Source organism: Dermochelys coriacea, chromosome 2 (genome assembly GCF_009764565.3).
Source record: "Dermochelys coriacea isolate rDerCor1 chromosome 2, rDerCor1.pri.v4, whole genome shotgun sequence".
NCBI lineage: Eukaryota > Metazoa > Chordata > Testudines > Dermochelyidae > Dermochelys > Dermochelys coriacea.
The window spans coordinates 2319540-2337337 of NC_050069.1; the positions used below are offsets into that span (position 1 = coordinate 2319540).

Below are 17798 nucleotides of genomic sequence, written 5' to 3' on the forward strand. Positions count from 1 at the left end.
AACTGTAAGATTTTTCCCTTAGCAGTATCAGTAGGGTCGACCTGGGTGCCCCCTGGAGTCGTGCTTTCATGGTGCCCAATATAGTGCCTTGCCAACCTGACACCATCCCCCCTCCCCCCCCATAATTCCTTCTTACTGCCTGTGACAGCTAGCTGGAACTCCATACCACTCTTGCCTTGGCAAGTGCATGCTTCGCAATATCTCTTTTCGTGTACGTAGTTAGATTTTGCAGTAGAGTAGTTTTATAGTTGGCTTTTCTTACAAGTTTCCTTTGGGGGGGTCTTCCCCCCGACGTGTTTTCTCAGGCAGTGGGCTATGCCTCGGTCCCTGGGCTTTAAACTGTGCTCGGACTGTGGCACGTTTATGCCAAGAAGCGACCCAAACTTGTGCCTTAAGTGTCTTGGCAAGAGGCATTTCAGGAACCACTGTAAAATCTGTAAGGACCCTTAAGGACAGAGAGCAGCGATTCCAAGTCTTACTTACGGAGGCAGCACTTCAGCCACAGTCAGAACCCCACACCGGACCTGGCCTCAAGTGTCGCATCCTTGGTGTGCAGCACGCCGGCACTGAGGAAGGATTCAGTTACAGACTCTCAGCACCGCCACAGCTCCACCCACAGGCAGGCATTAGTAAGACACTGCTCTCGCTCCATGGTGCCCCATAAAAAGAAAAAGGAAGGCAGAGGCGCTCCCCAGCTAGATCTAAGGACCATTTAACCAGCAAGCCCCCATCGGGCGCTCAGTTGGCTGGGATCCCATCAACTCCTGCCCCAGAAGGGATCCAGTTGAGTCTGGACCCACATCGCTCACCGGCCTGCTGCTATAAGGACATACAGCTCCCCTCCACGCCAGAGGCGTTCAAGGGAGCAGTGGACCTATTAGCACTCATGGCTCTGCCTTTGTCTCCTAGGAGGGAGAGGTCACCGGCACGGATACCAGGCCCTGTACATTCTGTGGGCAAGCCAGTGATGATGTTGGCCATGAGGCCATCCCCATTGCGTCAGCCTGCGGCACTGGGGGCCGTGCAGGAGAGCTGCTCTGGTCCCCAACTTGGCACCAACCCTGGCACCGAGAGGCTCCGTTCCTCCCTGGTCCTTTCAATCAGAGACCTTGGAATCGGAAGTGGAGTCCTTGCATCCTAGTAGGAGCAGAAGATCCTGCTCTCGATGCAATCGACATCCCTACCTGGCGCCGTGGCCAGGCTAATGGCAGGCTCCTCGGTGGCCCTTCTGGACATCCTGGGCCTATCATCAAAGCCAGGATTCCAGATTGGTGTCGATGGCCTCAGCCAACAACAGTGTCATCTGCCGCACTGTACTCAGCATCGTCCCTGGCCCCGATCCCAGCGCTGTCCACAGTGCCATTGCTCCTTGCCCCACAGGACTCCAGAGGGGCTGACAGCAGTGAACAGAACCCAATTCCCGCCACCTTCTCATCCTAGTCGTCGGATGAGGCGGTGGTGGGTACCTCCACTGCTCCGGCCTTAGAGGACCTTAGGGTCTTTCAGTAGCTGCTGAGTGAGACAGGTAGCCCAGAACCTGAATATCAAAATGGAGGAGGTGGTGGAGAAAGCTGATCCAATAGTTGATATTCTCTCCCCTCCCGGGCCATCCCGAATCACGCTGCCACTGATCAAAACGATTAGCGATGTCACCAAGACTCTGTAGCAGACCCCGTCCTCGCTGCCACCAACCTTCAAAAGATATGAGCGGAGGTATTTTGTTCCCTCACATGGGTATGAACATTTGTACACCCACCCCCAACCAGACTCCCTGGTCGTTGATGCTGCTAACTAGCGTGAGCAGCAGGGCTACCAGGGACTTTCTACCAAGAACTGTGAGGCCAAGAAATTGGACCTTTTTGGGGAGGAAAATGTACTCGACTTGGAGTTGTAGCTCCGTATCGCTAACCATCAGGCGGTGGTTAGCAGATACACTTGTAACACCTGTGGGACTATGCAAAAGTTCTCTGAACTTCTGCCTTCTGACTCTCGTGTGGAGTTCTCCACACTAGAAGAGGGAAGGCAAATTGATCTCCCTTGTGTCCCTGCGGGTGGCATTGGATGCAGCCTCCCGTGCAGTGGCTACTGGGGTGGCCATGAGGAGGAGTTCCTGGCTGCAGCTCTCGGGCCTACCATACATGGTGCAGCAGACAAGTCAGGATCTCCCTTTTGAAGGTCAGTCACTGTTTTCAGAAAAGACTGACTCTCATCTGCACAGCCTCAAGGACTCTCGGGCCACCCTGAGGCTGTTGGGCCTCCACATGCCTGCGACCCAGAGGAGGCACTTCAGGCTTCCTCTTTTCAGTCTCCCCTCCCCCCCGAGGAACAGGAACTGGAGAAAGAGACCTCATCCCTCCTCCAGCCAGGGCTCTGACTAGCCTAAACCCTCCTCAGGCCAGAAGCAGGCCTTTTGAAGGCGCGGTTGGGGGCGACGCAACAATGCAGAGTCTGGCTCCATTCCGCCTTACCTTTTCGTCCCGTCTGTCCACTTTCTACCCTTTGTGGGCTCGCATTACATTGAACTGTTGGGTGCTCTGCACTGTAGAAAGGGGATATTCACTCCAATTCTTGGCCCTCCCGCCCTTTCACTCCCCTACCCCGTCCCTCTTCATGGACCCCTCTCATGAGCAACTCCTTATCCAAGAGGTGCAAACACTCGTCTTACTAGGAGCAGTGGAAGAGGTTCCTCAGGACTACAGGGGCAGGGGTTTTTATTCCCGGTATTTCCTAATAGCAAAAGCCAAAGGTGGGCTAAGGCCTATTCTAGACCTGTGCAAACTCAACAAGTTCATGAAGAAACTCAAATTCCGTATGGTCTTGTTGGCCTCCATCATCCCTTCCTTGGATCCATGGGACTGGTATGCCGCCCTAGACTTGAAGGACGCCCGCTTTCATATAGCGATAACTCCGTCCCACAGGAAATACCTCAGGTTTGTGGTGAGCAACAACAACTACCAGTTCAGTCCTCCCTTTCAGTCTGTCAGCAGCGCCTCAAGTATTTACCAAGTGCACGGCATCACAGCTGCATTCCTGCGCAGGCACCAGGTACAGATGTTCCCGTACCTAGATGACTGGCTGATCAAGAGCCGCTCCAGGGCTCTAGTGGAGGCGGAAGTCGAATTCATCACGGCAACATTCGATGCCCTGGGCCTTCTCCTGAACGTGGGGAAGTCGACTCTGTCCCCTGTTCAGCGGATAGAGTTAATAGGGGCAGTGCTGGACTCGACCCGGGCCCTGGGCGCCGACATTCAGAATCTCAGGCAGTTTCCCATCTCCACAGCACGAAATTGTCTCAGACTCCTGGGACACATATCAGCGTGCACCTATGTGGTGCAACACGCCGGGCTCAGACTGCAGCCGCTCCCTTGGTAGCTGGCCTCAGTGTATCAGCCAGTTTGGACAGGATCATGACTCTGCCTCGCCTTGTCCTCGACTCTCTCCTGAGGTGGCTCGACCCACAGGTGGTGTACTGAGGTTCCTTTTGCCAGCTCCCAGCCAACTCTCTCACTGGTGACTGACACATCAGACTTGGGCTGGGGAGCACCTCTTGGAGACCTCAGGATGAAAGGCCTCTGGTCTCAGGTGGAACTGGCTCTCCACATCAACGTCGGAGATCCGAGAGTGGTGCGCCTGGCATGTCAGACTTTCTGAGCCCACCTAACAGGGAGGTGTGTATCAGTTATGACAGACGCACCACAGCAATGTTTTATATCAACAGATGGGTGCATGCTCCTCTCCCCTGTTCCAGGAAGCCCTCATGCTGTGGGACTTCTGTGTAGAGCATTCAGTACACCTGCAAGCATCGTACCTAGATTGGAGCACAGAACTAGTTGGCGGACTACCTCAGCAGGTTGTTCTACGACCACGAGTGGTGCCTATGCCTGGATGTGTGAACTCCATCTTCCAACGGTGGGGCTTTCCCCAGACAGACCTCTTTGCCACATGACTCAACAGGAAATGTCAGCAGTTCTGTTCCTTCCGGAACCACAGTCCGGGCTCCATGGTGGACGCGTTCCTCTTCCCGTGGGGAGACCATCTCCTGCACGTGTTCCTGCCCATTCCGCTCGTTCACAATGGAGGGATCAAGCTTTGGTGATATTGATAGCTCCACCCTGGCCCTGCCAACACTGGTACACATCACTCCTGGAAATGTACATGGACGCCCCAGTCACCTTGCCACTCTTCCCGGACTTAATAACTCAGGACCACGGCCACCTTCAGCACCCGAAGCTCGAGTTGTTGCATCTCATGGCATGGCAGCTCCATGGCTGAACCCAATGGAGCTTGCCTGCTCCGACCAGGCTAGACGAGTCCTCCTTGGCAGTAGAAAACCCTCCACTAGGGCTGCCTACCTTGCCAAATAGAAGAGATTTTAAATCTGGATGGCACAGCATCATTCATCCTCAACGCTGTACGGCTTATATTGGACTACCTTCTCCATCTCAGACAGCAGGGGCTGTCCATGTCGTCAGTAAGATTCACCTGGCTGCCATTTCAGCTTTCCATCCAGGTGCAGAGGGACGGTTGGTCTTCGCCAACTATGGTTTGTCGTTTTCTGAAAGGTCTCAACAGGCTATATCCACAGGTCAGGCAGCCAGTCCTGCCTTGGGACCTTAACTTGGTCCCTTCCAAACTGATGGGTCCACACTTTGAACCATTGATGGCATGCTCCCTGCTCTCTCTCTCTCTCATACAAGGTGGCCTTTCTGGTAGTGATAACCTCAGCCAGGAGGGTGTCTGAGCTCAGGGCACTATCAGAGCTCCACTACACTGTGTTCTATAAGGACAAGGTGCTGCTCAGGCCTCACCAGGCCTGCCTCCCGAAGGTTGTCTCCCATTTTCACATCAACCCAGACATCTCCCTCCCAGTGTTCTGTCCTAAGCCGTGCTCAAGTGGTAGGGATCAGAGACATTGCTATCTGGATATCTGCAGAGCGCTAGCTTCTTATATTGAGAGAACAAAATGGTTCCTAAAGCCCATCCAGCTCTTTGTGGCTGTGGTGGACAGAATGAAGGGTCTTCCTGTCTCTCCTCAGTGGATTTCATCATGGATCACATCCTGCATACATGAGTGCTATAACCTGGTAGGTGTTGCTGCCCCTCCAATCACTGCGCACTCCACCAGGGTGCAGGCCTCTTCAATGGCGTTCCTGGCTCACGTTCCCACCCAGGAAATTTGCAGAGCAGCGACAGTCCTCCATACGCACTTTCATCATGCATTATGCAATTACCCAGCAGGCCCGAGACAACGTGGCCTTTTGTAGAGCAGTACTCCAATCAGTGGACACCTCCGACCTCGCCTACTGAACTTGAGCTTGGGAGTTACCTGATTGGAATTGACATGAACAAGCACTCAAAGGAGGAAAAAATGGTTACTCACCTTCTCATAACTGTTCTTCAGGATGTGTTGTTCATGTCCATTCCAATTCCCACCCACCTACCCTGTTGTCTGAGTAGTTGGGAAGAAAGAACCGAGGCAGGGATCAAGTCGGCAGGGCCCTATATTGGGCGCCATGAAGGCATAACTCCAGGGGACGCCCAGGCCAACCCTCCAGATACTGCTAAGGGAAAAATCTTCTGGCTGTCTTGCGCACAGCACACGCACACCTGATTGGAATGGACGTGAACAACACATGTCGAAGAACAACAATTACGAGAAGGTGAGTAACCATTTTTTCCTGAGAAGATTGGGGCTTATTCCATTAGGGCAAAGGCTGTATTAGTGCCCTGCCTTCACAGGACTTCCATACAGCTACATGGAGTTGAGTACACAGCTTTACTCAGGAATACCATCGACGTGGCATCTGCGGAGGATGCTTACTTTGGGATGGCAATTGTCCAATCTCTATTCAGCTAGAATCCATATTCTTAGTACTGCTGGCTAAATCCCTGCAGACGGGAATATGCAGAAGACATTAAAAAGGCAAAAATTAAAAAAAATTAAAAAAAACCAAGTTTGTTTGACAACTCCTCTTTTACATAAGATACTGTGAACTGGTATTAATTATACTGCTTTGGCCCCAAATGTTACAGTACAATGTCTCTCTAGCCTCTCTTTGTTTCACATCCAGAAAGAGACCTTAACTGAAAGAGGCTCTTCACTTACAATCTAAATTTAAATGTATTGTCCAGAATAAATATAAGAGGCTGTTCAGACTCACTGCTTTCTCTCTCAGGGTTTTCTCTGGCGCATCACCATGGTATCTCTGCACCTTAGTCTTTCTTCTGAGGCCTTGTCTATACTACAGAGTTTTGTCGATACAAGTTATGCCGACATACACCACCACTTTAATTAAACTGCTATTTCATGTCAACACTATGTTCCTTGTGTTGGCAGAGCACATCCACACTAGTAGCTCTTGCATTGAGACAGAGAGCAGTGCTCTGTGGGTAGCTATCCCACTGTGCAACTGGCCGCAGGATGCTTTGATAAGGGTTTTCAGTGCTTAATGGGGCAGGTACACCATCACATGGTGCAGGTTTCTCAATCCCATCCTTCTGTGGGCATCCTATTAGGTTACAAGCTGCTTTTCATCTGAAGTGGGGGACGGGAGCGGGGGAGTGTGTGTGATGGGGCGGGGGGGGAGAGAGAGAGAGAGAGAGAGAGAGAGAGTGTGTGTGTGTTGGGGGAGAGCAAGTGTCTGCATGCTGTCTCTTTTAAGTTCAGAGAGCCGCCGAAGCAACTAATCCTAAGGCAGGGGGAGGGGGACACACCACTCCCCATCAACCCGCAGCTCTGCACAGCAGTGTCTCTCCCGCCCTCCACCCTGCCTACCTGCCACTGTATTCCTAGTGCAGAGGAGAACAGGATTCCACATTAATGATTCTGTGATTCCCTCTGAGTTCTCCCACAGCCTCGTCTGCCCACAGACCAAGATGATCTACCCCTTCCCAGTAGTCTAGGCAGGAGTGTGTTTGCTGCTGTAGTGCTCAAGGGGGCCTTAACTATGTGAGCTCTGCACACTGAGGAATTTCCACAGTTCCTGGAGCTTTGAAAGGGGAGGGGCACATGCCTGTGTAGCTGGATGCAGGGCTGTGGAGTTCAAAATAGTGAGCAGACTGATCATGGTGGGCACTGTGGGATCCTTCCTGGAGGCCAGGTGAACACAGTGTCTACCCTGACACTTCATAACTCTAACTTTGCCACAAAAATCTCTATGCCTCTCGTCAAGGTGGTTTTATTTTGTTGGCAAAACAAGAGAGTTTTGCCACCAAAAGTTGCATTGTAGTGTGTACCCCTCCACTGTTTTGCCAACAAAACTGAGTAGTGTAGACAAGGCCTGTGTTTCCAGTGCGTATTGAATTAGCGGTGATGTGACCTCTGTTTTAGTCTCTTTCAGCCTTCTGCTGTTTAAATGCCCCTCCTTGATATTTTTATTTTTTTTTAATTCAGCCAACACATTCCTGGCGGACTGGTGGTCTCAGCCAGACAGTCCATGGCAAGTCACCCGCAGAACGCAAGCAGAGAGTGTGCACCTGCGTTTTACGAGTGGAATACAACCTCCTTTCCAGGAACGTCCGTGTCTGAGGCACCATCCAGCTCTCATGTAAGCAGCCGGCTAGGAGTGTGTTACAGCTGTCATGGGGGGACAATGACAGTCCCATCAGCTGGGCTGTGGTTTTCATGGGAGTTATGCAACTGGAACCTTGTGCAGTATTTTGAACACTGACTTTTGTCTGGAGGATTTCATCCTTAACTAGGAACATGCATCTTTACTGGTGAGAGCTTCTTACGCCTTCCCATGTGAGAGCTTCGTTTCCTTGTCAGAGACCTGGGCATCCCTTCTCTTTTATAACACTACCTTGAGGGCTTTCTCTTTCCGTGCAAACATAGGTCCCAGCCCTCTCTGATTTATTGGAGTCTGACAGGCCATAGTTGAGCAGCTAATTAAAAATGAACCACTTCTGTGGTGGCTGGTAAAAAGAAGGGTGAGAGACATAGGAGCTTGTATAGTTGGGTGTATACTGAACTTTAACTCTTGGTTTATTTCTTCAGGTAACTGTGAAGGTTGAAAGTGATCTGTTTACCATTCCAAGTGCAGCAGGTAAGCAAAGGCAACTGTTAATGGTTACTGTGTCCTTGCTAGGCAAGGGACACCCCGAATGTGCCCAACCAGAAACTTCACCACCTTTGCAGCCTACAGTCAATTAAGAGATGCAGCCTATGGGGAATACATATCTCAGCATGTCTGCTCTGATCAAGGCAAACTATACTGGACTTGTCATCTCTGTGAGCCTTGCTTCCATATTGATAAGGGTGGCTGCAGTCTGAGTCTTAACTGGCTTATTGCCTTCTCAGTGATCCATTTCAGAGGACCCCACTCTGTTTCTGAATGTGTTTGGTTAGGTGTATGGACGAACGTGTGGTGCTTCGAGTGACGTTTGCGCTCCATGTGCCTGACACTGGAAAATTCTTACTAGCAGCATCCACTGGTCTGTGCCTGCACCTTGTGCGCCCCGGGGCTCCAAATCGAGGGCATAAGGGGAAGTGTGGATTGACCGCCTCTCGAATTCCTTTCTACCGCTTATGGTCTGAGACAGAACTCCTCGGGGTCTGCAGCTTTTGCTAGCATTCCTGCTTAAAAAAAAAAAAAAAATCTGGGGGGGGAGGGGAGTGTAAATAGTTTGTCTTAACTAGCTAGTTCTAGTATTTTAGTAGTTAGTGTTTTGTGGTCTGGGTTTTCCCCCCATGTCTCTCCCCCATAACGTTTAGGGTTCTTAGGATGCCTAAGATCCCAGGCTTTAAATCCTGCATGACCTACCTCCAGCTTTATATTGCCTTGGAGGCTCCCATGTTCTCTCCATGTGCAATATTTGCCGTTCACTTCCACCTTGAACATGGCAATCCCATGAATTTCAGCTTCAAAGATACCTAATGGAGCAGTCAATGAAGCCCCAGTCCAATCCCACATCGTCTCTCTCTCTCTCTGTCCCTCTCTCTCTCTCTCTCTGTCATGCACAAACACAGACCCCCTTGTGCATTGTCAGCAGTTCAATAGTAATGTCCTTTCAGGCTGACACTCTCCAGCTCTGGATCGTCGGATACCAAGCCTGGGAACTCTTAACAAAAGGCAAGATCAAACACCCCATAAGAAACAGAAAAGGTCCGCTCCTAAGGCCTCTAAAAAGAGAATCACTTCCCCTCCACCTTCCAAATCACATCCCAGTATTGGTATGTTCGGAGCTCACTGGGACCCGGGGGCTGATCTGTCAATACTGAGGGCCAAGAGCAGCCCTAAACGGCCAGCTGTGGAAGGGGCAGGACCAGCCCCAGCCCCAGTACTGGAAACAGGAGGGAGTGAGCACCGGCTGCACTGTCAGCACTGCACCACAGCAACAAAAGGGACATGGTGGTTCCATCATCTACCACCCAACTTAAATCACTACTGTCAGCTCCTCTGGGAGGTAGCAATCCCTCCTGCTCTCCTTCTGGTAGACCAGGGCTCACTGTCCTGGAGAATCTGGCTTTTATTCCAACACAGAATTGCTGATACTTTTGGAACCAGTGATCTATAAGGAGATACCCACACCTTTGAGGCACCATTTGCCAGTACTGTCAATGGCTTTATCCGTGCAGTCTGAAGAATCCTATACTTCTGGTGAGATAGAGACTGAGTCAGTGTCCCTCTGCCTGCTCCAAGAAGCAATGTTTACTCCTGGGGGAATTCTGTGCCTAAAAATTCTGCAACAAAAATTTAAAAATTCTGTGCACAATATTTTCAAATTCTGCATATTTTATTTGTCAAAATAACACAATATAATCACACCAGTTTCAATTATTTTTGGTCATTTATTTCAAAATACCTGTCAACAAGTGTGTCTGTAACAATACAGACAACAAAAAAGATTCAGAAAATTTTTTATGACAAATAGATTCCTTATTAGGCATATTAATACAGAACTCTGAGTAATTCATTTAAACTACAATACAGAACCGTATTTCCTGCACCCCCACAGAAACAGTGCAAAGTCTGCGGGGAGTGAGGGGTAACGGAGAAGCCGAGGGAGAGTGAAATAATTGCTGGGAAGGAGCCTGGATGTGAACTTGGAGGGTTGTTGGGTATGGGTGGGAAAAGTCTGGAACAGGTTTTTTGGGGGGCGAGGAGGGACTGCTAGAGAGTTTTCCCCCATGTAGAGCCTCGCTGACCCCAGCCTCACCCGTTCAGTCAGGCACATGTGTCCCTCTACCCCCACTCAGACACCCACTCCCCCCCATCCACATGTGTCCTTGCACCCCACGTCCACATGTATTCCTCCACCTCCACTGAGATACCCATTCTTCCCATCCCCATGGTGTCCTCACCCAGCCATGCCTTGTCCCTGTGTGGCTCTATACCCCTTCTCCCTGTCCCAATGTGTCTGTGCCCCCACCAAGCCACCCCCTATCACTATGTAGCTCTGTACCCCATCCCCCATTACCATGTGGCCCTATGCTTCCACTCCATTCAGCCCCTGCCCCAGTCTGTCCTCCCACACTAGCCCTAGTGAGCCCCTGTCTGACCCCCCCGCCCAGCACCCCATGCTCTGTCTCTCCATAGCTCCTGACCTGGCAGGTGCTGTGAAGAAGGCAGGCACTTTCTCTTCCCTAGCTGGCTGGGAGCTGCTGCTGTGTTCTATCGCCACAGCACCCTTTGGTGGGCAAAAGATGGAACTGTAGCCTCTTTTCAGCAGAAGCTTTTTTCTGCACAACAAAATTAAAGTATGCACGGCTCATTAATTATGCGCACCTGCAGTGGTGCAGAATTCCCCCAGGAGTAAATGTTTTCCAAGATAGGGGCTCCAGACTCTCCTAGTACCCTCCCCTTTGTCACCACTTCTTTATTATGATCCCGTCCTCTGGACATTGGAGTTCCTGGAATCCCTACTGCAGACCGCCTGATTTAAAGGGATCTCTGCAGGCGTCTACACAAGGATCACTGCAAAGGGAGTATCCTCAGCTCCCTCGTGAGTACTATGAGGAAGAAGATCAACCCAAGCAGACAGAACGGCTTAACCCCCATGTAGCACTCTCTTCCACATTTCCTAATGAGGTGGTGATACCAGCCGCATCATCACTAACCAATGACTACAAGCAATTTCAAGGTGTGAATTCCAGAGTCTCTTCAGATTCTTCTGGAGGAAGCCCAGGATTCCACTCACAAGTTTCCGCAGGACCACAAGTGGGAGCTACACAACTTGGTGGTACAAAACATCTTCCAGTGGGGATTCCCATTGTGGGATCTCTTCATGCCCAAGGACAACAAGAAATGCCCAACCTAGTGTTCCCAAGCAGCTTGGGGTCATGATTCCAGAGGGGATTCTTTCCTGGTTCAGTGGTTGGAGCCGCTGATGTATGCCTTCCCACCCCACCACCATTTTGCCCTGAGTCCTAAAGAAAATCAAGGAGGACAGTGTGGTGGTGATTCTCATAGCATCCTACTGGCTGAGGCAGTTCTGGTTCACCAGCATCCTTCAGATGTCAGTGTTCCTGTGCATGCATATCCATCCATTTCCAAACGTTCTAACACAGAACAGAGGCAGGATCAACTATCTCAACCCAGCATCCTTCTAACAGCCTGGTATTGGGAAAGATGACGAGCTTAGAGGAATCGTGCTCCAAGGAGGTACAATCCATACTCCGTAATAGCAGAAAACTCCCCACGAGACAGTATTGTGGGCCTAAATGGAAGAGATTTTCTGTCTGGTGCCAACTTCGTCACATAACCCCAGAGGATTTGGACATTCCTACTCTCTTAGACTACCTTCTTTCCCTGAAGAATCTGGGGCTATCTCTGTTCCCAGTGTATGCATTTGACATCAGTTAACGCCTTCCAGTTCCTGGTTGACAGCTACTCAGTCTTCACCCATCCTACAACTTGGGGCATTGCTACACTTGCAGATGTAGAACGCCTTGAGTTAAACCCACCTTGGGAGAGCACAGTAGGGAAAGCGCTGCAGTCTGTCCACACTGACAGCTTCAAGCGCATTGGCGTGGCCACATTTGCGGCACTTGAAGCAGCATTGGGAGCGGTGCATTATGGGCAGCTATCCCAGCATGCAAGTGACTGCAACTTGCTTTTCAAATCGGGGAGGGAGGGAGGGAGTGTGACAGGGAGTGTGTTGTGTGTATGTGGGGGGGGAGAGTGGGTTTTTGAGGAGCTGAGAGCATGTCAGCATGCTGTCTTGTAAGTTCAGACAGCAGCAGACCCCCCCCTCGCCCCTCCCCACCCCTCTCCCTCACACAGCATTCCACAGTAAGAGTTGCTTTGTCTCGGAGCAGATAAGCAGCCAGCTGTCAGAAACTGAGCTTTCAAAGGGCATATCCACATTCCTACAGTGATTCAAAAACAATGAGAAGAGTTGTCACTTGACCTGAGAGGATTATGTGACGTTTCCAGAGGCCGATCAGAGCGCAGTAATGCAACACCTCGTTCACATTGATGCCCGGGCGTTTCAGCCAAGGTGCACCAAGTGTTAATCTTCTCGCCGAGGTGGAGAGCCAGGAGCGCTCTAGTGGACGGGTAGTGAGCTAGGGTGCCTGGGGCTGCTTTAATGTGCTCTAACTCGCAAGTATAGCCCAACCCTAAGATTCCTGAAAGGCCTTGCCAGAACTTTTCCTCCAGAATTGAAACCAGCACCGTCTTGGGACCTCAGCTTGGCTTTGTCAGCACTCATGAATCCTCTATTTGTACCATTGGTCCCTTGCTCCCTTCTCACCTGTCTATGAAGGTAGCCTTCCTGACTGCAATCACCTCTGCCAGAAGAGTGGGAGAGCTCAGGGCCCTTATGGCAGACTCCCTATGTAGTGCTCCCTAGAGTAAGGTAGTTTTGAGGTTACACCGCAAGTTCGTTCCAAAGATTCCCTCTGAATTCCACATTAACCAGGTCATACACCTTTTGGTCTTTTCCCCAAAACCTCACGCAATCAGGGAGAAAGGAAGTTCCACTCTCTGGATGTCCCTCAAGCCATAGCTTTCTACATACAAAGGTCTGAACCCTCCCAGAAATCTGAAACTCTTCGTTTCCTGTGCTGAGCAGATGAAAGGAGAAGCAGTTTCCTCTCACAAAGTCTTTCCAAATTGATTTCTGGTTGTCTGCCTTTGCTATGATCTTGCAGTGATGATGACTTGTCAGAGTGAGGGCTCACTTGACCAGAGCCCAAGCTACTTCAGGGCCATCTCTTCAGGGTTTTTCCCTCCTGGAGATCTGTAGAGTGACAACATGGAGCTCTGTGCAAACCTTTACTAGACATTCTGGATTGGTGCAAGCCTCTTCTGTGGTTGCGTTCTTTAGTACAGTGGTCCTAGAGCTGATGGTGCAATACAGGTCCTCTCACCCTCCTCCTTCCTGAATACTGTTTGGGAGTCACCCACAGTGGAATACACATAGGGACCATCACTTGAAGAAAGAACAGTAAGGTAAATGACCTGCATTCTTTGAGATGTGGTTCCTATGTGTATTCCAGTACCCACCCTCCTCCTCTCCTGCATCAGATCCTTTCTCTACCACAAATCGTTCTCGGAAGTATTGAAGAGGCATTCAGTCCACACCTCCCCTAAGCCTTCAGATTGGAGCATGAAGAGATACAGGGCACAGGTGCGGACCAAAGGATGCTACTAGGAAGAATTTTCCAGTCTCAGTTGCACAGAGCACATGTGCACCACAGTAGAATACAAATAAGGACCACGCATCTTGAGGAACGTTGGTTACTGTAAAGGTGAGTGATCTTTGTTTTTAAACAGGTCCTTGTTAAGAGGACTTTCAGTAGATGCCCATGTAAGAGCAGGACTAGGGTGCGCCTACATTGAGGGGCTGTATGCCATTGTAAGCAGAGCTTTACACAGCGGAATGCTTGCCTTGAGGGGGAGTAAATCTTCATACTAGCTGCAAGCCAGAGTTTTGTATGACTCTTCGCAATCTATTGCCAGTGTTAATTATGACATGGCTATCAGGAGGATTGTTCAAGTCTAGGAGCTTTCTATAGCAGCCCATCATACATGTTAACACCCTGTTTCCCCTCCACTATCAGTAGCTCCTGCATGTGTTTCACAGGTAGCATTGATAGTGGTAAATGACTGGAGTACTGGGACATGGGACCCCTTGGGGAACCTCAAGACTTGTTGAAGGGGAAGGCAGAGGAGAAAAGAAATAACTGGAGGCAGGGAAAGTTGTTTGGCCCCAGAAAGTCAGCAGCATTCTGTTCCTGCACTGGTCCCTGCTGTAGCCAATGCTGGGAGCAGCTCGTGTACATAGTACACAGCTGCCTTTTTGTGGAATAGGGAGAGGATAGACAGTTGCCAGATAAGAATTAAAAAAAAAAAAAAAAAAAGTGAAAAATACACAAAAGTAAGAAGCAAGATGAAAAAAGGTGGAGGGGATGGGACGGACAAAGACCTGATGAAAGAGAGAATGGACAGAGAGGAAAGACAGTGTTGTTTTTAAGGTTTCAGAGTAGCAGCCGCGTTAGTCTGTAGTCGCAAAAAGAAATGGAGTACTTGTGGCACCTTAGAGACTAACAAATTTATTTGAGCATAAGCTTTCGTGAGCTACAGCTCACTTCATCGGATGCATTTTAAAGTGTGCTGCAAGGGGAACAATAAGAAGAACATACCCAGCCATTAGTGTTTCCCCAGTGGGATTCCAGCAAAAGGTTGGGAACCACCAAACGAGAGCACCAAAATTCACTGGTGCCAAAGCAGGACTGATGTGTCTCAATCTAATGTTTTGTTCTCCTCTTGCATACAATAAAGGTAACCTTCATGTCGGAGCCAAAGAGGGTGTTTGGGGAAAGTGGCAAAATCCAAATGCTCAGGAAGACAACAGTTCTGATGTGGATAAAATGGAGACCAATGGAAACACGCACACTGCAAAAGATTCATGGAGTCCACACTAGTTTGTTATAATTCAAAGTCTGTTACCTGACTTGTATACACACAACACGCAATATATGTACGTACATCATCAGTACCAAAAGGCTGTAGAAATAGACTCCTTCCTGTTGAAAAATTATTCTGAAACTGATTGTCATGTAATCTTACACTGATAATTTAACACGATTGACTGAGTGAATTCTGGGCACTGTCTCTGAAGTAGCCTGCTGCATCAGTGCCTCTTTTCAGAATGGAGGAGTTTGCATACAATAGCACAGCTGAAATATCCGTTTGGACAATGGTTGGCTGTTTCTTGAAAGAGAAATGAAGTGAGTCAGCTACATGCAGAAATGACATACATGGGACTCCCCCTTTGCTAAGACACTTGACTCTAGAGTGTAGCCAACAACTCTCTGCCAGTGAAAGCCACATTGGTAAAGAAAAACTTAGAGTAACAGGCAAAGACTCATCCAAAATGCATAGAGTCAAATACTAAGACTCTGTAGCCTACATATTAATCCAAAGCAATAGAGCATAGACCCACTGATTTTTGGAAAGGAAAACAGATTATGATTTGATGAACAGAAAACTTCTGCAACAATAAAGAACAGCTTCTTGTTGTTCCTTGTAAATTGAGGGGATGGATGATGTCCAAATTGAGCTAGGATGGTGCTGGAGAATCAGCTTATCCTGCCTGTTAAGGAGCTTTTCAAATACAGACAGGTTGTGCTCGAAGTTCAGCAGAAGTGGAAAGAAAGTAGGAAAGGTCTAACCTGAAAAGATAATGTGTTTTGTTTACTTGGGGGGTTATGCTAATCTGCATTAAAACCTCTCCCTCTCCCTGGCCTTCTGGTGAGGTGTAACCAAAACTTCCATCTGGTGAGAGCGAGTTCTTGGAGTTACTGTGTGTCAAGTGTGAGAAATTGCCGAGTTTTGTGTCCCATAAGGACATTGTTTCTGAGAGAACCTGAAGTCGGACTATACTTTTCTGTATCATAAAGCCCTGCAGTGTTATAGTGGCAGTGGATGCAAGTGGGGCTTGATCCACAGCCCACTGAAATCAAGTAGAGACTCTCAATGATTTCAGTAATCTTTGGAGCAGGTCTCAATGAAGATGAGAATTTTGTTGAAGAGGAATCTGTGCAGTACAGTTAAATCTTCCTGGATTAACTGTTCAATTTTGCTTTCTCTAAATATTCCCAATTCTGATTAGGTTCATAATGGAGTCTTTGCTGAACAGAGCAATGGAGCACAATGATCTGTTTAATAGTATTGCCCCCACCCTTTGTGTTTAGTTCACTGTCTTGTTTCTCCTTTTTAATGTGTTTCCATCCTTTCCCTGCAATGCTACGTCGCTGCAGGATGAGTAGTGCAGCCTGCTGCTAAATTTGCAAGTGCTGTAAGAATTTTTATGCTGTTGGGCAGGGTTGTTTTTTAACTGAATGCAGTATGCTTTGAGGTAAAGCAGATAAACTGCTAGGATGTCAGAGACCTAGCCTGACTGAAAGTGTCTCTCGGTGCATCACTTCAGCTGACAAACTGTTTTTGCCTTATACCAATATGGTGTTTTCTAGCATTGCTTGAATCATGCATTGTATTTGTGCCTTTTTGTATTTATAAAATAAAAATACTTGATATTCTTCCAAAAAAAAAGTATACAGGTATTGGTGGTTGTATTTGTGTGTAGAGGAGGCAGGGACATGTTACATACTGAGAATGGCTGTCACTGCATCTCTTCTTCATCCATCCTCCTTCCCCGCTACTGGCTCCATTTTCCCATCCTTGGTACCCTCACCCTTCTACAGTTCCCACCATCCCTACCTGCTCCTCTTCCCCTCTCCATACTAATCTCCCCTTTCCTTCCACTAGCACAGATACAAGTCCTACATTAACCCCCTTTCTACTTCCCATATCCATCTCCCCATGACCACTTCCACTGCTCTTGTGCCACCACACACACACACACACACACACACACACACACACACACACACACACACACACACACACACACACACCCTTCCCCACTGTCTCTCGAACACCTACTCCTTCTCTGAAAAGATTTGTCATCCATGACCTCTTTGTATCTTGTTCCCTCCAGCTCTTGGCTTTCTGAGACCTAGATCCCTTTGTGTGCCATGGCCTCTGCTGCTACTCTCTTAGGATGTCTCTTCTTTTCTCTCATTCCCTGCCTGGAACAGACCGGTGGGGGTGTTGGGCTTTTTCTCTCCTGTTCCTGCTGCTGCAAGTCCCTCCCACCCTCTCCCTTCCCACTTTCTCCTCTTTTTGAACAGCACTGCACCCGACTCGCCGCTCTCCCTCCATGTTGCTGTCATCTACTGTCCATCCAGCCTTCCTCTTTGATTTCAGCTCTTGGCTCTCTTATCTTCCCAGTCTTTCACACTCATCCTTGGTGATCTCAACTTCCATGTTGAAGACCCATCTGACCCCTTAGGTGCACATTCTTCATAGATTAATGGTCTCTAAGTGTATTCTAAATGTGGGTATGAGTGCGCGCTATGCACCCCAATACAGAAATTTTTCAAAGCAGTGTCCATTGGCCTGCACATGTGCAGTAGTTCTCCTCATGCTCCTGATCAGGGGTATAAGAGACAGTGTGTGTTGATACCTCTTCAGTTCTTTCTTACCGCTGCCTGGCCCAAGTCAGAACTGTGCCCTCCGCTTTGGTGCATAACCTATAAAGAAAGCATTTGTAAATAGTTATATTCTGAGATTAGTAGTTAACAGTTAAAGTTTAGAGAATAGTTTAGAGTATTTCTTTCTCCCTGGTTGGGAAATGCCTCCCCAGCGCCAGGACTATGCCCAGAGTCCCTCGGTCCTTCTCAGTCAGTGATGAACATCAGTGTTGCCTATGTTGTCTGGGTAAGGCGCATATGTCTGTTGCTCCTTCCCACCCAGAACTCAAGAAGTCCGGGAGCTTCACCTATG

General features: G+C 49.1%; 1 protein-coding gene across 11 annotated transcripts in view; it reads left to right on the forward strand.

The window, feature by feature from the left end:
* The window catches only part of LOC119850538, a 117699-nt gene that overhangs the window by 83364 nt on the left and 16537 nt on the right, over window positions 1-17798 (forward strand). For 9 of the 11 annotated variants that reach the window (XM_038388702.2, XM_038388704.2, XM_038388703.2 and 6 more), the window contains 3 exons: window positions 7394-7547; window positions 7997-8045; window positions 14730-16502. In XM_038388702.2, the coding sequence (XP_038244630.1) occupies window positions 7394-7547; window positions 7997-8045; window positions 14730-14872 (346 nt within the window). In that variant the 3' untranslated portion in view covers window positions 14873-16502. Of the gene's footprint in view, window positions 1-7393; window positions 7548-7996; window positions 8046-14729; window positions 16503-17798 lie in introns of those variants that run through there. The other 2 variants (XM_043507222.1, XM_043507223.1) reach the window with 1 other exon arrangement.